General features: G+C 37.0%; 2 protein-coding genes across 2 annotated transcripts; one reads left to right on the top strand and one right to left on the bottom strand.

Moving 5' to 3' along the window:
- The first annotated feature begins 6388 nt into the window (after window positions 1-6388).
- On the top strand, window positions 6389-7506 carry LOC129776505 (40S ribosomal protein S25). Its single transcript, XM_055782186.1, has 3 exons — window positions 6389-6524; window positions 6817-7093; window positions 7207-7506. The coding sequence occupies exons 1-3, from the start codon at window positions 6522-6524 to the stop codon at window positions 7284-7286; spliced, it is 360 nt and encodes a 119-aa protein (XP_055638161.1). The 5' UTR covers window positions 6389-6521; the 3' UTR covers window positions 7287-7506.
- A 5323-nt stretch (window positions 7507-12829) lies between these two features.
- Window positions 12830-13834, bottom strand: LOC129777735 (nucleolar protein 12). The gene is made up of 2 exons (XM_055784192.1): window positions 13636-13834; window positions 12830-13580 (listed from the first exon to the last, which is right to left on the bottom strand). The coding sequence occupies exons 1-2, from the start codon at window positions 13716-13718 to the stop codon at window positions 12863-12865; spliced, it is 801 nt and encodes a 266-aa protein (XP_055640167.1). The 5' UTR covers window positions 13719-13834; the 3' UTR covers window positions 12830-12862.
- Between the last annotated feature and the right edge of the window lie 2790 nt (window positions 13835-16624).

Below are 16624 nucleotides of genomic sequence, written 5' to 3'. Positions count from 1 at the left end.
CACTTCAATGAAGGCAGTCTGCATCGCGCCCACGGGGGGAATTTGGTTTCTCAACGTTTGGCAATCCGCATAAAGGCTGCTTTGGTATCGCGCAGCGGGATTAACCAGCAATTTTTACAGTCCACTGCATTAAGACGCTATAAAAATAATCCTGAAAATGTGTATGAAAGGTTTGCTACAGTTTTGGTTTTCAATAATTCAAACATCGTACTTACTCCACAGATACGCGAATCCTCATTCGGAACTAGTTTGTCGTCTCCGCAAAAATCGACCCAGTGCGTCTGTAAATACGTTTCCGAAAGAATACGATAAAAGCTAACGCGAACATTTTCACTCGTATTCGGGCAGTCTTTCACTGAGCAACGCATTTTTAATGTCCACTTTCCCTGATATAATATTTCTTCGAATGAAATAAAAACAAACGAAGTCACAGTCACCTAAATGTTTACTCCTGCGATTTGAAAACATTCGATGAAAAGTGGAACGAAGAGTTGCCAGATGATTTTAAAAAAAAGGCTGTAAAAATATGTGAAAGTCTGTTAAAAATGTGGAAATTTCTGTAAAAGTGTGCGGATCTGTAGAAATATCTTTTAACGTTATTTTTTCCAGATTAATTGATACTTTGTACATCGCGATGCACGTGAGATTGTCTTTTGTATATTATGGTATATTTTGTATATGTACATCTTTTATATATACAGCCATTCCATGCCAAACCGATATAGTAGTTCTCACATTTCGATGAAAAGTGGTAGTTTTGTTCTTTATCGCGAAACATTAGACCCTTTTTTCCACCATTTCCATTTTAGGGTGGTCCGAAAAATAATTTTTCCTCAGTTTTTCCCAAAACTGACTTTTTTCAAAAATTTATAAATTTTGAATCACTGAACCGATTTAGATTATCGACATATCTAATTGAAGCCAATGAGCTAGCTTTTCATTAAAATATAATATATTGAAATTGCAATGAAAAAAAGGATTTTGTTTTCGTAATTATCGATTGTAGTTTTTTTTTATTATTTTTATGGTTTTAGACTATTTTTTTATACTTTTCTTGAAAGCTGCGGATGTTATACATTACATATCTAGATTTCAGGGATGCTATTTTTTTTTTGTTTTTGAGATATGATTTTTTGAAGTTAACCGGTGGTCCGAAAAATCATTTTTCCCCTTGAGAACCACTTTATTGGCATGAAATGGCTGTATATACAGTAGTTTACATTTAATGCGAAATTTAGCAAATTGGACAGACCTGTAATGCGACACGTTTAATTGGACATTTTTTTAAACATCAAGTTTGTGGCCTAAACTATGGTCAGCTGACCCGGCGAACTTCGTCCCGGGTCAGCTAGTATATGTAGTATATGTCATATCATTATTGTTTTGATATAAATTCTATAGAACGAATTTCAAAACTTTTTCTCATCATAACATTGTTCTGTGGGCAGAATACTCCAAATACAATAAAATGAAGACAGCTCAAAAGGGACCTTTCCTTCATCGGATTTTGGGATAAGCAACACATTTAGCCTTCCATTTTTATTTATATAGATAGATAAAAGATACAGGAATGCGTTGTTTTGCCTGAAAATCCATTTCCACTTTCGAACAAAGATCAACTTCGCTAGCGCAAATATTGAATGGACTAAAAACGCTTATCATGATGTAATTTTCGGTCATATGGAAATTCATTTTTACGAATTTTCCGACATTCCTTCTGAGTTTTCCGGAAACTTTCCGATTTTGCTCTCCACTATATTGATCTACGGGAAGAGACGAATACAACAAAATAAAGAAGGCTAAAATCAGATCATCCCTTCCTCGAGGCCCGCTTACGAACAGATTTGGCCTTCCATTTTCATTTATATAGATAGATATAGGCTAACAGTGCGAGATTAAAGGGATGCTCAAGGACTGGGATAAAACGGTCTCCGTTTTCGCTCGGATGTAGTCAATCTTAATATTACTCAAAGATGTTCAATTAACCCTTTCATTACGGCAGTGTGCTCCTCCGAAGTGCTACCCCTGTACGGAGTATTGCGCCGAAAAGTATGCACGTCGCGCTAGTGTGATCGAAGAGCAGTATGAATTTCATGCCGTCTAAAGACGACGCTCGTACACACAGCTCGTCGCGCGGATGTCGTCTATAGACGACGCTCGTAACGAAACGGTTAAGGCTTTGAGAATCAACTCATTGTCGTTTGCTCAAAAGATACCCCTCTAGGAGAGTCATTTTTAAGGAAATTAGCGACGCACATGTTGCACCGTACGTTTGCTAAAAATGATTCGCTTGGCGGCGGCAGCGCTAATTCGGTTTACTTGGTTTGTCATCGGCTGTTCTTGATATTCTCGGGAAATTACAATCTGTTAAGTTGTACCAATCGCATCGATAGTTCTCATAAGTTCTCGACTCTGTTCCCTCACTGTCATGAAATTTTGAAGCATAGTATAAATACATTTAATGCAATTTTTCATTCATCGTGAGGAATCGTATTGTCTGTTTCGTCTGCAATGAGTTCAGGGCAAAAGCACTTATGAAATCATGAAAAACGCTGACGTATACAACTTATTGTTACCAAACCAAACACCAACAGAATGCAAAAGATACTGAAGTACTGTCGTCGGTCACTGAGCGATACTATGCTCACAACATCACTGCAATGCGACCTATTTTGCGCACGTAATCACTGTGGTGACAAGGGCAGTTAGGCGCTAGTTTGCGCACATAACCACTGTGGTTACGCCGGACTAAATAAAAACTAAATATAAACACACGCCATAACTAATATAAAAACTTATTATGTATTAAAACTATGGAAAAATGTAATACGATCAGTCAAATATCTTTGATGTGATAAATAGAGCCTCTCATTTTTTAAAAACCTGTGAAATATTGTTGTATCCAAAAAGTCTGCAACAAAAATAAAAAGTATTTTACAGATATGTCTGTAAATTCACAAACATATCTGTTAATCTGGCATCTCTGGTGGTCTGAGAATTTATTGCAAGAAACCGCTTGAAAAAATCCATAAATTTGCTTGAAAATGAAGCGGATTGAGTCCGCACCACTTAGGTTTAGACTAGTGATATATTCATGTGGAGAAATATGATGAGATTTATAAAAATCGCATCAACCGTTTACACTAGCGTGAACTTCTATAATGAATATATTTATATTTTAGGTGAATTTATTCACCTCAAGTAGAACTGCATCCAACTTTAGTGATTTCTCACCAGTGAGAAATTCTCAAGCGTTTACATATGCTGAATTTGTTCAAGTTATATATACCTCGAATAAGTGTATCATATTTATTCTCACCCGTTTACACCTATTTCACGTGAATAAATCCATCTATAGCTATAGATCTCCCTAATGTAAACCCGCCATTAGAATCGGCACGAATTTTTTAGGATAATGTTTAGCATGATTTAGGTCAACGGAATTATCGATCACGATGATACTGCAAATGTTTTGTTTTTACTAGGTTCATTAGAGCTATCAGGCACTACCGAACCTGTAAAAATAACGTAATTGATATTTAGACGAGAAAATTCTGTTTTCAAACAAAGTGCTTGATTTCATTGGCTGATTTTCTGAAAACTCAAACAGCCAGCCAGCTTTAATAAAAATAATCGAGAATGAGTTCACAATCGATATTTTAAAATGGATATGGAGATAAAATAAATGGAGGAAAAAATCTGCCAGTTCCCATTGGAATTAAAAATTACATTCAAGCGAGTTTATTTTAATGTTTTCTATCCATATAATACTGCGACCACATACATTTGGTTTTGTGATTTGTCAATCAAGTGCAGTTAGCAGGAAAGCTTCTGAAGATTATTCTTCAGAACAAGGTTTTTTGTATCCAATATTGGATGCATAAAACCTTGAGCCTCCAACGTAACGCTCTGGTTTTCGAAATCCTCCAAATATTCATTTATTCATTCATTCAGAATGAATTTAGATTCAACTTCAAACAAATGATCTCTAAATCAACGATAGTCCTACGTCACCCTTGCGGTTATACCATAGATATAACCCACTTCCTGTTTTTAGAGAAACGAATTTCCGCATGACGAACGAATCTTCATGGATGTAAACAAATATTACCCCTCTTCTGGAGATGTAAACATATGACAATAATGAAAAAATTTAAATGTATTTATTTTTTGACGTAGGATTACGTCTTTCGGGAACATATTGGGGTACAAATTGAAAACCGAAAATCGATTGCATCGTGAAAATTGTCCATTTTCAAACGCTTATTACTCAGTCATTTCATGATGGATTGATGAAATTTTTGCGTCAATTGATTTCGGTACTCCATAACAATTTTTTTTTATTGAAGAATATAATATACGTCATGAAACTAACTATCGAACAATTGAAAAATCTCATCGCCTATCCTAACGGAAATACCCACTTCTGATTGGTCGAAATTGACTACACATGCGGCGGGTCCCTAACAGAGACATCAAAACCAAGCTGCCTGGGGGAAATCGACATTGCAAATATATGCAAGTCGGGGGTTGCTTCGTGAAATTTCATATCAATGACCGATCGTTTATTGTGAACAATTTAGCACCAAGTGTAAGTGTAAAATTGTATATGGAAGTTGTGTTAAAAATGACTTCATATATGAAACGATTTATTTTAATTTACTAAAATCAAAAACCAAGGTGCGTTCCCGCTCGAAAACAGGTCGTTTGGTTTAAGCTGTCTGTTTTGTTGTGTTCATTTTCACCCAAGGAAAGTTTATACGGCGAGAAAAATTGGAAAAATGAATAAATATTAGAAAAAAGTGATTTCCCATATCCTCTATATATAGTATTAGGTGTTGTTATTCCAATTAAAATTCGCATTGGATTGAATAAACACTCAGAAATTAAAAATTATAAAAGAAAAATACCTTTTCCATTCCAAATATGTTTTCTCTATATTAAAGTAACATGTTTTCACTGATGAGAAAAAATTATGATTGTGTTCGGTATTGGATTGGTAATTATCTTATATTACATTGGTGGGTTTTTTCCTTAATTTCATCCATTCATAACACAGGAGGTATCTCGTCTAGGATCGCAGAGGGCGGTTTTCATCATATCTCGTTTCACTTCGCTAAAAGATAATCTGATACGCACCATCTAACGACTATTTACCATCCTTCTGCCATCATCAGTCGGTAAACACTGGTGGAGTTAACGTACAATACCCAACAACCAAACAAAACGGCCCTTTTTTGGGCCACCAAATCATTATTAAAGAGTTTAACGATGTAAATTTCCAAAAATATCCAAAATCAACAGATAGACTAACGGAATCCTACGTCAACTATGCGGTCGTGTCTTGGACACAACCCTCCTGTGATTTTTTTCTAATATTTATTCATTTTTCCAATTTTTCTCGCCGTATAAACTTTCCTTGGGTGAAAATGAACACAACAAAACAGACAGCTTAAACCAAACGACCTGTTTTCGAGAGGGAACAAACCTGGGTATTTGATTTTAGTAAATTAAAATAAATCGTTTCATATATGAAGTCATTTTTAACACAACTGCTTCCATATACAATTTTACACTTACACTTGGTGCTAAATTGTTCACAATAAACGATCGGTCATTGATATGAAATTTCACGAAGCAACCCCCGACTTGCATATATTTGCAATGTCGATTTCCCCCAGGCAGCTTGGTTTTGATGTCTCTGTTAGGGACCCGCCGCATGTGTTGTCAATTTCGACCAATCAGAAGTGGGTATTTCCGTTAGGATAGGCGATGAGATTGTTCAATTGTTCGATAGTTAGTTTCATGACGTATATTATTTTCTTCAATTAAAAAATTGTTATGGAGTACCGAAATCAATTGACGCAAAAATTTCATCAATCCATCATGAAATGACTGAGTAATAAGCGTTTGAAATTGGACAATTTTCACGATGCAATCGATTTTCAGTTTTCAATTTGTATCCCAATATGTTCCCGAAAGACGTATTCCTACGTCAATAATGAGCTCCCGGAGAATGGTGAAAAAAAATCGAAGATTTCAAGACAAATCGTTACCATTGGTAAGGCTATAATTTTTATCAATAACAATATGGAGTAGAAAATAAAAATAAACTTGAAATGAAATTTAAGCGAACAAAATATATTTTTTCCTTAAAACCGAAGGAATGTCCACGTGGACAATAGGGGGAGGGGTATAAGGAATGTCCTCGCTTATCCACGGTGGGGGGGGGGTGTCTAAAATCATGCTTTTTCTACCACGTCAGCCCCACGTGGACAGCCCCTAAATCCAATCGCAGATCGTGAACCGGAATGAGGGTGACTAACAAAAACATAATGGTGATTTTTCGAAACAATCAGTGCATCCCTATTATACCTGGATAATTTATCCGAAAACAGATCAGTTTCAGTTTTAGTGTGTATTGTGATTTCCGAAGAGTCTACTGCTGTCAAAGTGTGCGTCTCTAAACTTCCTGTTTTTTCGGTTGTCACTCAAAGGTCTTTCCGAGTTCAGTCGCCAATATGGTAGGTTGTATTTTGTGTTTTCCTTGAAATTTCTCTGGTTCAGAATGTTAAACAGTAAAATTCTTAGTAGTATTATCAAGTTTTCAATTGTTGTTTATGCAGGAATAAATATTAGTATAATTATCACCAAGAAAGTTTATAGAAAATACTCAAATTGAGATTGTTTACCAATTATTTTTCGACATGTGGTGACAGTGTTCCAAACAAATTTATTAGTGTTAAAGTTTCCAACTTTGAACCAGAGTCGTTAGCTCAAGTGGATACGATACTAACGACTAATTGTTCATTTTAGCCACCGAAGAAGGACACTAAAGGATCGGCTAAACAGCCGCAAAAGACCCAGAAGAAGAAGGAAGGATCTTCGGGTGGAAAGGCCAAGAAGAAGAAGTGGTCCAAGGGAAAAGTTCGTGATAAGCTGAACAATCAGGTCCTCTTCGATAAGGCCACCTATGAGAAGCTCTACAAGGAAGTGCCCGCCTATAAGTTGATTACCCCATCTGTCGTGTCTGAACGTTTGAAGATCCGTGGCTCTTTGGCCAAGCGAGGTCTACGAGAGCTATGCCTCAAGGGTAAGTTAGCTAGCAATGATCAATTTCCCAAAAATGTTTGGCGCGTGGAAACTTGGCATTTGTATTTTTAAAGATTTGGGTTTACCTGGTAACACATTATTTATCTCTTTTAGGACTGATTCGGCAGGTGGTACACCATCACGCTCAGGTTATTTATACCAGAACCACCAAGGGAGACGATCCAGTGGCATAAACTGGCTTCGGTATCTGTATCGTTGAATTAAATACTTTAATGAGAAAAAAAAATCCACATAGAAATGTGGAGGCTACGAGAGCAAAGTGGTGTTGAGTGTGAAGCATTCCGGTTAATGCTGGAGACCGCTAATTGAACGAGAATAAATAATGTATACCATTCGTCTTTTTCAACCATGATATCGGATGAAAACGGAGAAAAGTATACCTTTGAAGTAAAATTCCACAATACGATTATTATTGAAATATAATGACGTCCAGAACTAGAAACATTTCCGCTATACAAGTGACTCAAACTCGTAGTCGTACTCTACCAAGCAGATCTCTTTTCCTTCTTTTAAAAGTCGAAAACAAGCTTCCGGAACATTCTATTCAGATAGAGCCATAGTGTCATATGAGAGTTAAAAGGTTTGCTATCTGTTTTCAGAATGATGATTTATATTTCTTTAGGAATGGCGAATGTATGCGCTAATGTATGAAAATTGACTCAAACTCATATGGTTGTGGTGGATATGGTGGTTGAAATCTCAACTCGATTTCGAAAGCGTTGATTGCAGGATTCAATGATTAGTACGTCAAGTGGTATTTAAAACCGTTATTTTCAGAAATTTTATGGTTTCTAAATTTCCTATACAAGATCATGACAGTCACTATAAACATAGTGAGGATGCACTCACTATGAAAGAATATCGATGCAACATCATCTGGCCATGTAGTAGTTACGACCCACCACAGGCGCTGTTCCCGACAAGGATAATAACGACGAGGCAACGAAGGAATAAATTATATTTTTAATGAAATATCGTCTGTAGTTTTAGTTAATAATTATGTAGCTAGAATATAATTAAATTTTTTTTTTCCTGTTGGGTACATTTTCCACTACGACCAGTTATTTCATCTATTGTGGCGGGCCCCTATTTGTTGTAAGCCTTATCAGGGTGTCGTATCGCTATTAGTTGGAGTGATTTCCACTTGCTGACTGTAGGCATGATCCCAATAAGGTATTATAGCACGAATGAACATTATTGCCTTATTGGGGGAAGCTATCCAAACATCTGCAGGTTGCATTAAACCTTTATCAAAGAAATTGCGCCTTCTATGAAAAAGTGCTTCGCAATTGCATAATAAATGTTCCGAGCTTTCACTTTCTAGGTTACAGAAACGACAGGTATCATCTTCTAATTTACCTAGTTTCTTTAGGTGGTATTTGCTTGGACAATGTCCTGTCACTAGGCCAGTGAAAGTGCATAGGTCTTTTTTGTTAGGCTGAGAAGTCTTTCAGTTACTTTTTTACTTGGTGATATAAATGATTTAGCCTGTCGAGCTACTGTACTATGTGCCCAGATATATTTAAATAGTTTAACCCTTTCTCTATGAGCGTCGTCCATAGACGACATCCCCGCGATGACTTGTGTGTACGAGCGTCGTCTTTAGACGACATCATGGTGATACTACGCATCGATCACAGCAGCCCGATATGCATACTTTTCGGCGCAGTGCTCCGTTCAGCGGTAGCATTCCGACGGAGCACACTGCCGTAGAGAAAGGTTTAACAATGTACTACTAGATGATGGCTCTTTATCCACTTGAGCCTAATTACATGAATGAAGGAAAAAACATCCTACACAGATAACTTTTAACTGGGATTGATGTCGGGAGATTGTGGAGGAATATCAATAACTTTTGAGCAAATGTAATGTGACCATGTGCGAGCTTTGTGATCTAGGTCATTGTCTTGGTAAAACTAGAATCCTCGATTTCTTTCGAATTTGTTGACACTTTGCTTCATATTTTCCTTCAGGATGTACAGGTAAACATTCTGATCCATTACACCACCGATAAAAATCAAATTGAGCCTAGGAAGAACAACTTGAATGCCCGAGCACAGAGGGAAAACCGTCTGAGCAAAATAAATCAGTAACTTCAATTTGATTTTTCCAAAGAGCATGGAACACATCAATTTCTTACCGGGAAGATGTTATTTGAATCAGGAAGTAACCTTTGAACATGATGGTGGTGTAGGGATGGTATGAGGAAGGAAGGAAGGTATTGAATTAAAGAGACTTCAAACTCTGAGAGTTCATTCGTCTCTATGGTATGAGGATGTTAACGCAAGCGTTTTCAAATTGCAACAGGAGTCTATGGTTATAGTCGCTGCGTAGGAACATTTCAGTTAGGAAAAATTTGTGGCAGACCAGTCGGCGTGCGAATGAAAATCCCGAAAATTGAATTCAATGGACCGTTGTTAGTGAAAATTTATACAATTATTTATAGAGCATTTAATATCAATAACATGTGAGGAAAAAATATCAAGAGATATTAGGCCCGATCACGAACGTTACTTCACGGTGAAAACGGAATGAAATGCTCACAAATTGCATACAATTCATTTCGTTTTCACCGTGAAGTGACGTTCGTGATCAGGCCCATTATCTAGAACTTAATATGCTGAAATTTGTTAGATTCTAGGTTAATTTGTATTGAGTAATCAGGGTTCTGAAGTAAAGTAAAAGAATCATAGATTTGCTAGCATAAATTAAAACAAACTATTATACTTTCAGCTTAAAAGCGTCGTTTAAAATTTGAATATAGACCTGCTAAAAGAACAGTGTATTTGTTCTGACGATTGGATCCCTGATTTGCAGCATTAACAGAGGGTGCATGTATGGGCAATTTGGTTTTCATCGATGGTGTATTGGATCAGATTGTGTACTTGAACATCCTGAAGGAAAATTTGAAGCAAAGTGTCAACAAAATGGGATGGAATCGAGGATTCATGTTTTGCCAAGACAATGACCTAGAGCACAAAGCTCGCACATGGTTGTATTACATTTGCTCGAAAGATATCGATATTCCTCCACAATCTCCCGACATCAATCCCAGTGGAAAACTAAGGAAGTAATCTGTGTAGAAAATTCAGAAACCATCAAATTTCTAAAAGAAAAACGATTTTAAAAACCACTTGAAGAAAAAATGGATGTACAGGCAAACTTTTTTGTGCGGGGGATAGGGGATAAAAAAAATCGTGCAAAACTTCACCAGTAGCTTTCAAAAACCGTGTTCGGTACACATTTTGAAAAAAACTTGTTGTGCGGTAAATAGGGACAGAATAAAAATGTTTCTTCCAAGAAAATAACTCAAATCCACGCCGTTCACCGTTCAGTTTCCTTTTGTTTCCCTGCTTTGCGAAGGGACAGTTTGCCTCTTCGGTTGCGCGTGGCTGTTTTGTGCTTTTAGTTGCATGCCGAAACGTGATGCTGTTGATATCATGTCATGCAAAAACTTAGAGAAACTTAAAGCATCTGATGGGAGGAGGGGAATGATTTCAGAAGTGGATAATTGGGACGCAAATATATGCTTTTTCGCACTGAAATGCATATAAACCATCGAAAAAAAACTAAATGGACGACTAATGGACTTCGTCAAATATGCTTCTTTTCATATACCGCACAAAAAAAACGCACAAGAACAGAAAACCGCACAAAAAAACCGCACACCTGTATATTCCTTCCGAATACACAAAAAACTCGTAGATAACGGCTAAAGATAGTTGCAATGAACGAGGGATGACGTACAAATGATTGAATCCTGGAATTGATCGACGCCTTCGAAATCGAGTTGAGATTTCAACCACCGTACGAATATGAGTTTAAGTCAAAAAAACAGATAGCAAACCTTTTAACTCTCATATGACACTATGACTTTATCTAAATAGAATGTTCCGAATGTTTGTTTTCGACTTTCAAAAGAAGGAACAGAGATCTGCTTGGTAGAGTAAGACTACGAGTTTGAGTCACTATAGTTGTTCTTGGCGGATTTTTCGTATTTTTCCAACCGTGTTTTTTTCCCTAATTTTATCAATTCGTTTGTGTATTTTGATCTGGGTTAATGAAAGAATTCATAGAATTTGGAGCGTTCAACGAAATATCAGTAACTCTCACATTTTTCAGTACCCTTGTTTCCTGGGCGTTCTACAGTGCTGCCTTCGTGACATGCTGAACCCTAAACCGGAAAAGCACTCGTCGTACTTCCTTAAGAAGATACGAGTAATATTGAGTGTTTTATACAGATGCAGTTATCTCATCACTTATGGTTTATCAATGGCAACTCGCTAAAGCTTGGTCGAACTTAATTAAAGGAAAGTCCCATATGTTCCAAACTAACCGGGCAATCGGAGGAAAACAAGTTTACTTGCGAGAGACCACCGCTTCCGACGGGGTCGTCGGCCAACTCGGATTGCGTTACCTCGGCGACTTGCGACCGCCTCGTTTCCTTTATGATGACTTCGCCCTCATTACATTGAATTCAGTATAAATTGCAATACGAAAAAAAAATCATAATATAAAATTGCGCTTTTTTCAGTTTGGCATTTATATCCAAGTATTAACTAAACGATTAGTTTGTATGACTCGAACCTTGGCGATGATGATTGGGGACAGGTTAAAAACACTAAAGTTATCATTGTTCACCTGTTCAACACAAACGAGCAGCAATTCATTTAATTAATTAAATCTGTTTCGCCGCCCTTTCGGACGGCCTTCAGCGAAAACATTCGCCGCTGCTGTTGAAAAAACATCCCATCTTCGTCCGGATTATATTTTTGGATGAATAAGGAAACTTCCGGCAGGCACTCTGTGCTATAAATCTCCCCGTTCACCGCATGTCTCGAACGGAGGAAGGGCGACTTTGTCATCCCCTATTCGCTGAAAGTTAGCCACAGTAGCACCTTATATGGGCGTTAGAGGAAAGATTTTGTCCATGATATATTGCTTCTTTTTAGAGAACAAAGTAGATACATATGAAATTGATTGTTTGATTTCATTCTCGGTTTGATGGGTTTTTGGGTTTGGGTGGCTCGATCACAAACTGTGGTTTAAGTGGTATTCTAGTCTAGAAATTTGAAAAAAAGTGAGATCACAAAAATTTTATTTATTTATAGCAACTTGATCCTGTCCATAGTGCTCCCGCAATTTTTAAAAACAGTATTCTATGGGCCCTATTATGTAAACCTAATCGAGATGTCGATACAATCTCGATCACTAAATTTCGTATTTTGTAAATCGAGATGATCTCACCGAGTCGAATTCTTCTTCAAACTTCATGTGTTGCAAATTGTTCATATTAAGCGTTCCTGAAACGTTTTCCAAAGGAGAATATCAGGGACGCAAATTGAAACAAAATAATTCACAGAAGACATGCAACAAGCAAACCAAACAATTCGCAAAAGTATGACAGTTGCATCGATAGTTTTCACTCGGTCAATACTATCGACTAGAGCTAACGAGCAACATTTTTGTCGACTCGATTTCTATAATAGGGTCCTATGTCACTTGGAATCCAAGCTTTCCGGCACCCGGCTTTTACGCTTCCCACGGCCAGGAAGTGTTAATAAAAAGTCAGTAGTTATCTACACTCGAATACACAAGAAATACGAATCCATGACATAGGTTTTCGTGTCGTCGCTACTATAACTGCACAGTTCGCACATTTTTTTCGAAACATTAGTGATAAGTGGAGTGACATTTGTAATAATCTCAAAATGGCTCATCAGAAACAACAATATATTTTCTAAATCGCTTAATCCCGTCTTTTCTCACGTTTTTTGCCCTTTCCGCTGGCACCAGCTGCCAATTTTCCTTTACGTTTGAGTATTTTATCCTTAAAATGTCGATCCCGACGGGACTTTTTCAACTGTTTCTGCTGCTTAGCACGCATAGATAATTGAAATGCTTTACTTTTTTGCATAGACTTCAGAGCATAACGTTTAAGTTTATGGTTAAGTTCTTTTTTCGAGCGTATTCCGTCTAAATTAAGAACCGGTACGCGCGGTTTTTGCTTGGGACTCGTTCCAGCTTGCTTCTCCTGCGTTTCACCATCTTCATGGGCGTGTTGAGTTACTTTAGATTTCTTCCTGTGAGAATTATTATCCAACTCCATACCTGGAATTGTTTCCATATCATCCTCTTCATCTCCGCTGGAAGGCTCCTCATTCGATTCTTCCTCGTCGCGCACCGCTGCTCTGTTCTCGCCGATCCAATTGTTTTGCTTGGCCAAGTCCGTGGTGGATAGTTCCACTACCTTTACCGTTACATTCTCGGTGTCATACTCCTGCTCCTCGTCGAGATCATCCGCCGTAAGCTCTGGAATCGGTTTATATGAGTGATACAATTTTTTCATGTTTTCCTTCGCATCGGATCGCATTCGGCGAGTGTCCTCTTTCAACTTGCGCTCAATTTCACTTTTAGCAATCTTTTTCCGATGCTGTTTGCGCTTCTGGAATCCGGTTAGAAATTCACTGGAATGATAATATACCATATTGAACTGGAATTGGTATGATTTGTTCTACTTACGTTCGTTTGTCCGGGTCGAATACCAGTTCTGTTTTTGTCTTCCTGAAGGCGGGTCTATTACCGTCGTTGGATTTCCGCTTCATTTCAATTTGCAATTGTCACAAAAAAACCAGTGTTACAGAAAGAAACTCTCAAGCAATTTACTTGACGATGTATGTGACGATAATGTAAACAACACACGAGGTTATCGGAGATCAAATTTGACAGTTGTAATTTTCTTCTTCGCACTGGCACCAATGATACACATAAGGCGGAGTAGCGAGCGTGGTATATTTGTATTCGTCAACAAGATAGGGCGCTTACAGCGTACTTATGATTAGTAATCTGTTGGGCAGGCAAAAGTGATCGCTGCATAAGATTTCTATGGATCGACAAGATTGAGCGTTGTTCAAATAATTATTCTAGCGAAATAGTTATAAAAATTTAGCGCTACTCCAAATTAATAACATGCGAATATATGTTTCTTTACATAGAAATATTTACTTTTAGCCTCAAAGCCATATATACGGAGAAAAATAGATGTTTCTGTTATGGTTATGATCCATATCGATGGAAGCATACTGTTTCTTCAAAAAGTTCCACTGCTGAAATAGTGCACATTGCACATTGCGGTTGTATAGCCGGATTAGGTGAATTGTGTTCCCATTTTGTGTTTTTTGCCCTGGAATGTTGGTCTCGTGAAGAAGTAAACTATAATGAACATGAACATGTGCAGATATTTGTAATTGGTGGTCCCGCCAATAAAGCAGTTGATTATGTTGAAGTTAAGGACATATTTAGCCAGACAGATCGATCAACCCTCAGATATGATTTCCGGGTACCTGAATGCTCTGCAGAGAAATCAAATATGTTTATAAGTAAATTGATCGGTAACGGAGAAAGTCCATCGGTAAGCCAATTCATGGAAAATACAAGGAAGCATTAGAGGCGAATGAACTGCAAAGTTTAAAGCCTCTTAAAAACAAAGAAAGAAGAAGAAGGAAGCATTCGAACATGAACTCGAGCCTCTGTGACTTTCATCTAAGTGCGAACATGTTAATAATCCTTTTTTTTTGGCAATTTTTCGATTAAAACCTAGTGGGAAAGTCGCTCAATGAACATAGCGAAATAAGTGCTAGTAAATTAAAAAATATGCGTCACACAAAAACTCTCGTTCATGAAATAGCTCGCCTTTCGTGCTATTAGAAATACTGCAACTATATTTAAATCATCTACGCCGATTGATAATGAATCCATTTCTGCTGCATAGAAACTACGAATGTAAATGGTGTCGTCATTATACGCATTAATATGGATATGGATAAACCAAAACAATGTTAAAAACACTTACGTTTTATGATGCTATGAGCCGATTTGCTCATGCAATCTTGCAACTGATTGTTTTTTAAAGAGGGCCATTGTACACATTGTGATTTATTTCCATTGTTTAAGGAGCAAAAAAGTCGTATTCCTAGTTCTCGGGAGCGGATCAGCGATTGACACCTTGGCGACTTGGGGCCGGCTCGGTTTCTTCTCCTCGTAAGATGGGGATAAATTTATTCCGAAAAAAAAAATCATAATGAAAATTGCGCTCTGGCGTTGTTCATGAGTAAACATCGAAAATCACAAATATGCATTTTCGCAGCACTAAAAACTCACAAAACACTGCAAACAACAAGGTAACAATAAGTAATAACTGAGCGTCTGAGCGAACAATAAAATTCCTGTCTATTGTATTTCGGCTAGGTCGGCATTAATATCATGGACAGACATACAACTGTACTAGCGTTGTACGTGTACACCCAGCAAACATTAAATCGTATAACTTTGCACATGCCAGGTCTCATATAAATTCGTATCAAATTAGAATCGTATAAAATATCAATCAAAGGATATGTATCCGAAATCGTATAAAATGCATAATTTTCTAAATCATTGATGGATTAAGTCGTATACATATTCCTATTTCTGGGGAGCAGAATTTTCAATGAATTGCAGACTATTTTCTCAAATCACATGAACCGACACTGTAATCCTCGAAAATATCTTCTTGTTATCGAAAATGAATATTTTGTTTCTATGAAGAGGAAGGACACACAAAATCACATTTTTTCGTCTTTTCTCAGAATATTCTACAAATATACGAAATATACGATATTTAGCAGGAACTGCACAAAAATTTCTGTTTCTAATTAATAAAGAACGTAGTGGTATGTCGGTATAACGATCATCCAACGGCATCATATATCATTCAAATGTGTCTTGGATGAATGTATATCGCCTCCAATTATGACTATTCAGATAATTGAATGTTTGCTGGACAGCGTTGTACAAGTACCATCGTAACATGACACACATACATTGTATCGTATGTCAAATTGACAATCAGAAATTTGTTTCAATTTTCACCACATATTTCAATGAAAATGGTTTTTATTTAGCCTCAAAACTATCAAATGCAACAAGCAAGTTTCCAATTTGATTTATCAAATTGGTTTACTAACGCTACCCACCACTACCCAGTTGGATTGTTGAAATTGACAAGCTGTAGCTGTGTACAATAATGGAACAGGTCGCTACATATACAGCGATTGTACCAAGTTGCTTGCGTGGTTCTAGCGCTGTATATTCATCCAGACATACAATGTTCGTAGTACAACGCTGATACAGTTGTATGTCTGTCATAAGTATAATACATAAGTACCAAATAAGTCTAAGTTCTAAGAATTTTATGATTTTATGCATTTTTGTTCGAAACATCATTTTTGTCTCACATATGTATGTTCAATCAATTTATGACGACACAATTTTTTGTTGACCAATCAACTATACTCCGTCATATACTACACCCGAGTATACCCAGCAAACATTAAATCGTATAATTTTGCACGTGCCAAGTCTTACAAGAAATCCGAATAAATCATAATCGCATATAATATCAATCAAAGTATGTGTCGTGTATATTTGAAATCGCATAAAATGCAAAAACTCGATTTTATATACCATTATC

Source organism: Toxorhynchites rutilus, chromosome 3, assembly GCF_029784135.1.
Source record: "Toxorhynchites rutilus septentrionalis strain SRP chromosome 3, ASM2978413v1, whole genome shotgun sequence".
NCBI lineage: Eukaryota > Metazoa > Arthropoda > Insecta > Diptera > Culicidae > Toxorhynchites > Toxorhynchites rutilus.
Note: the sequence above shows the minus strand (reverse complement) of the source record. Positions and strands in the feature narration are given on the sequence as shown.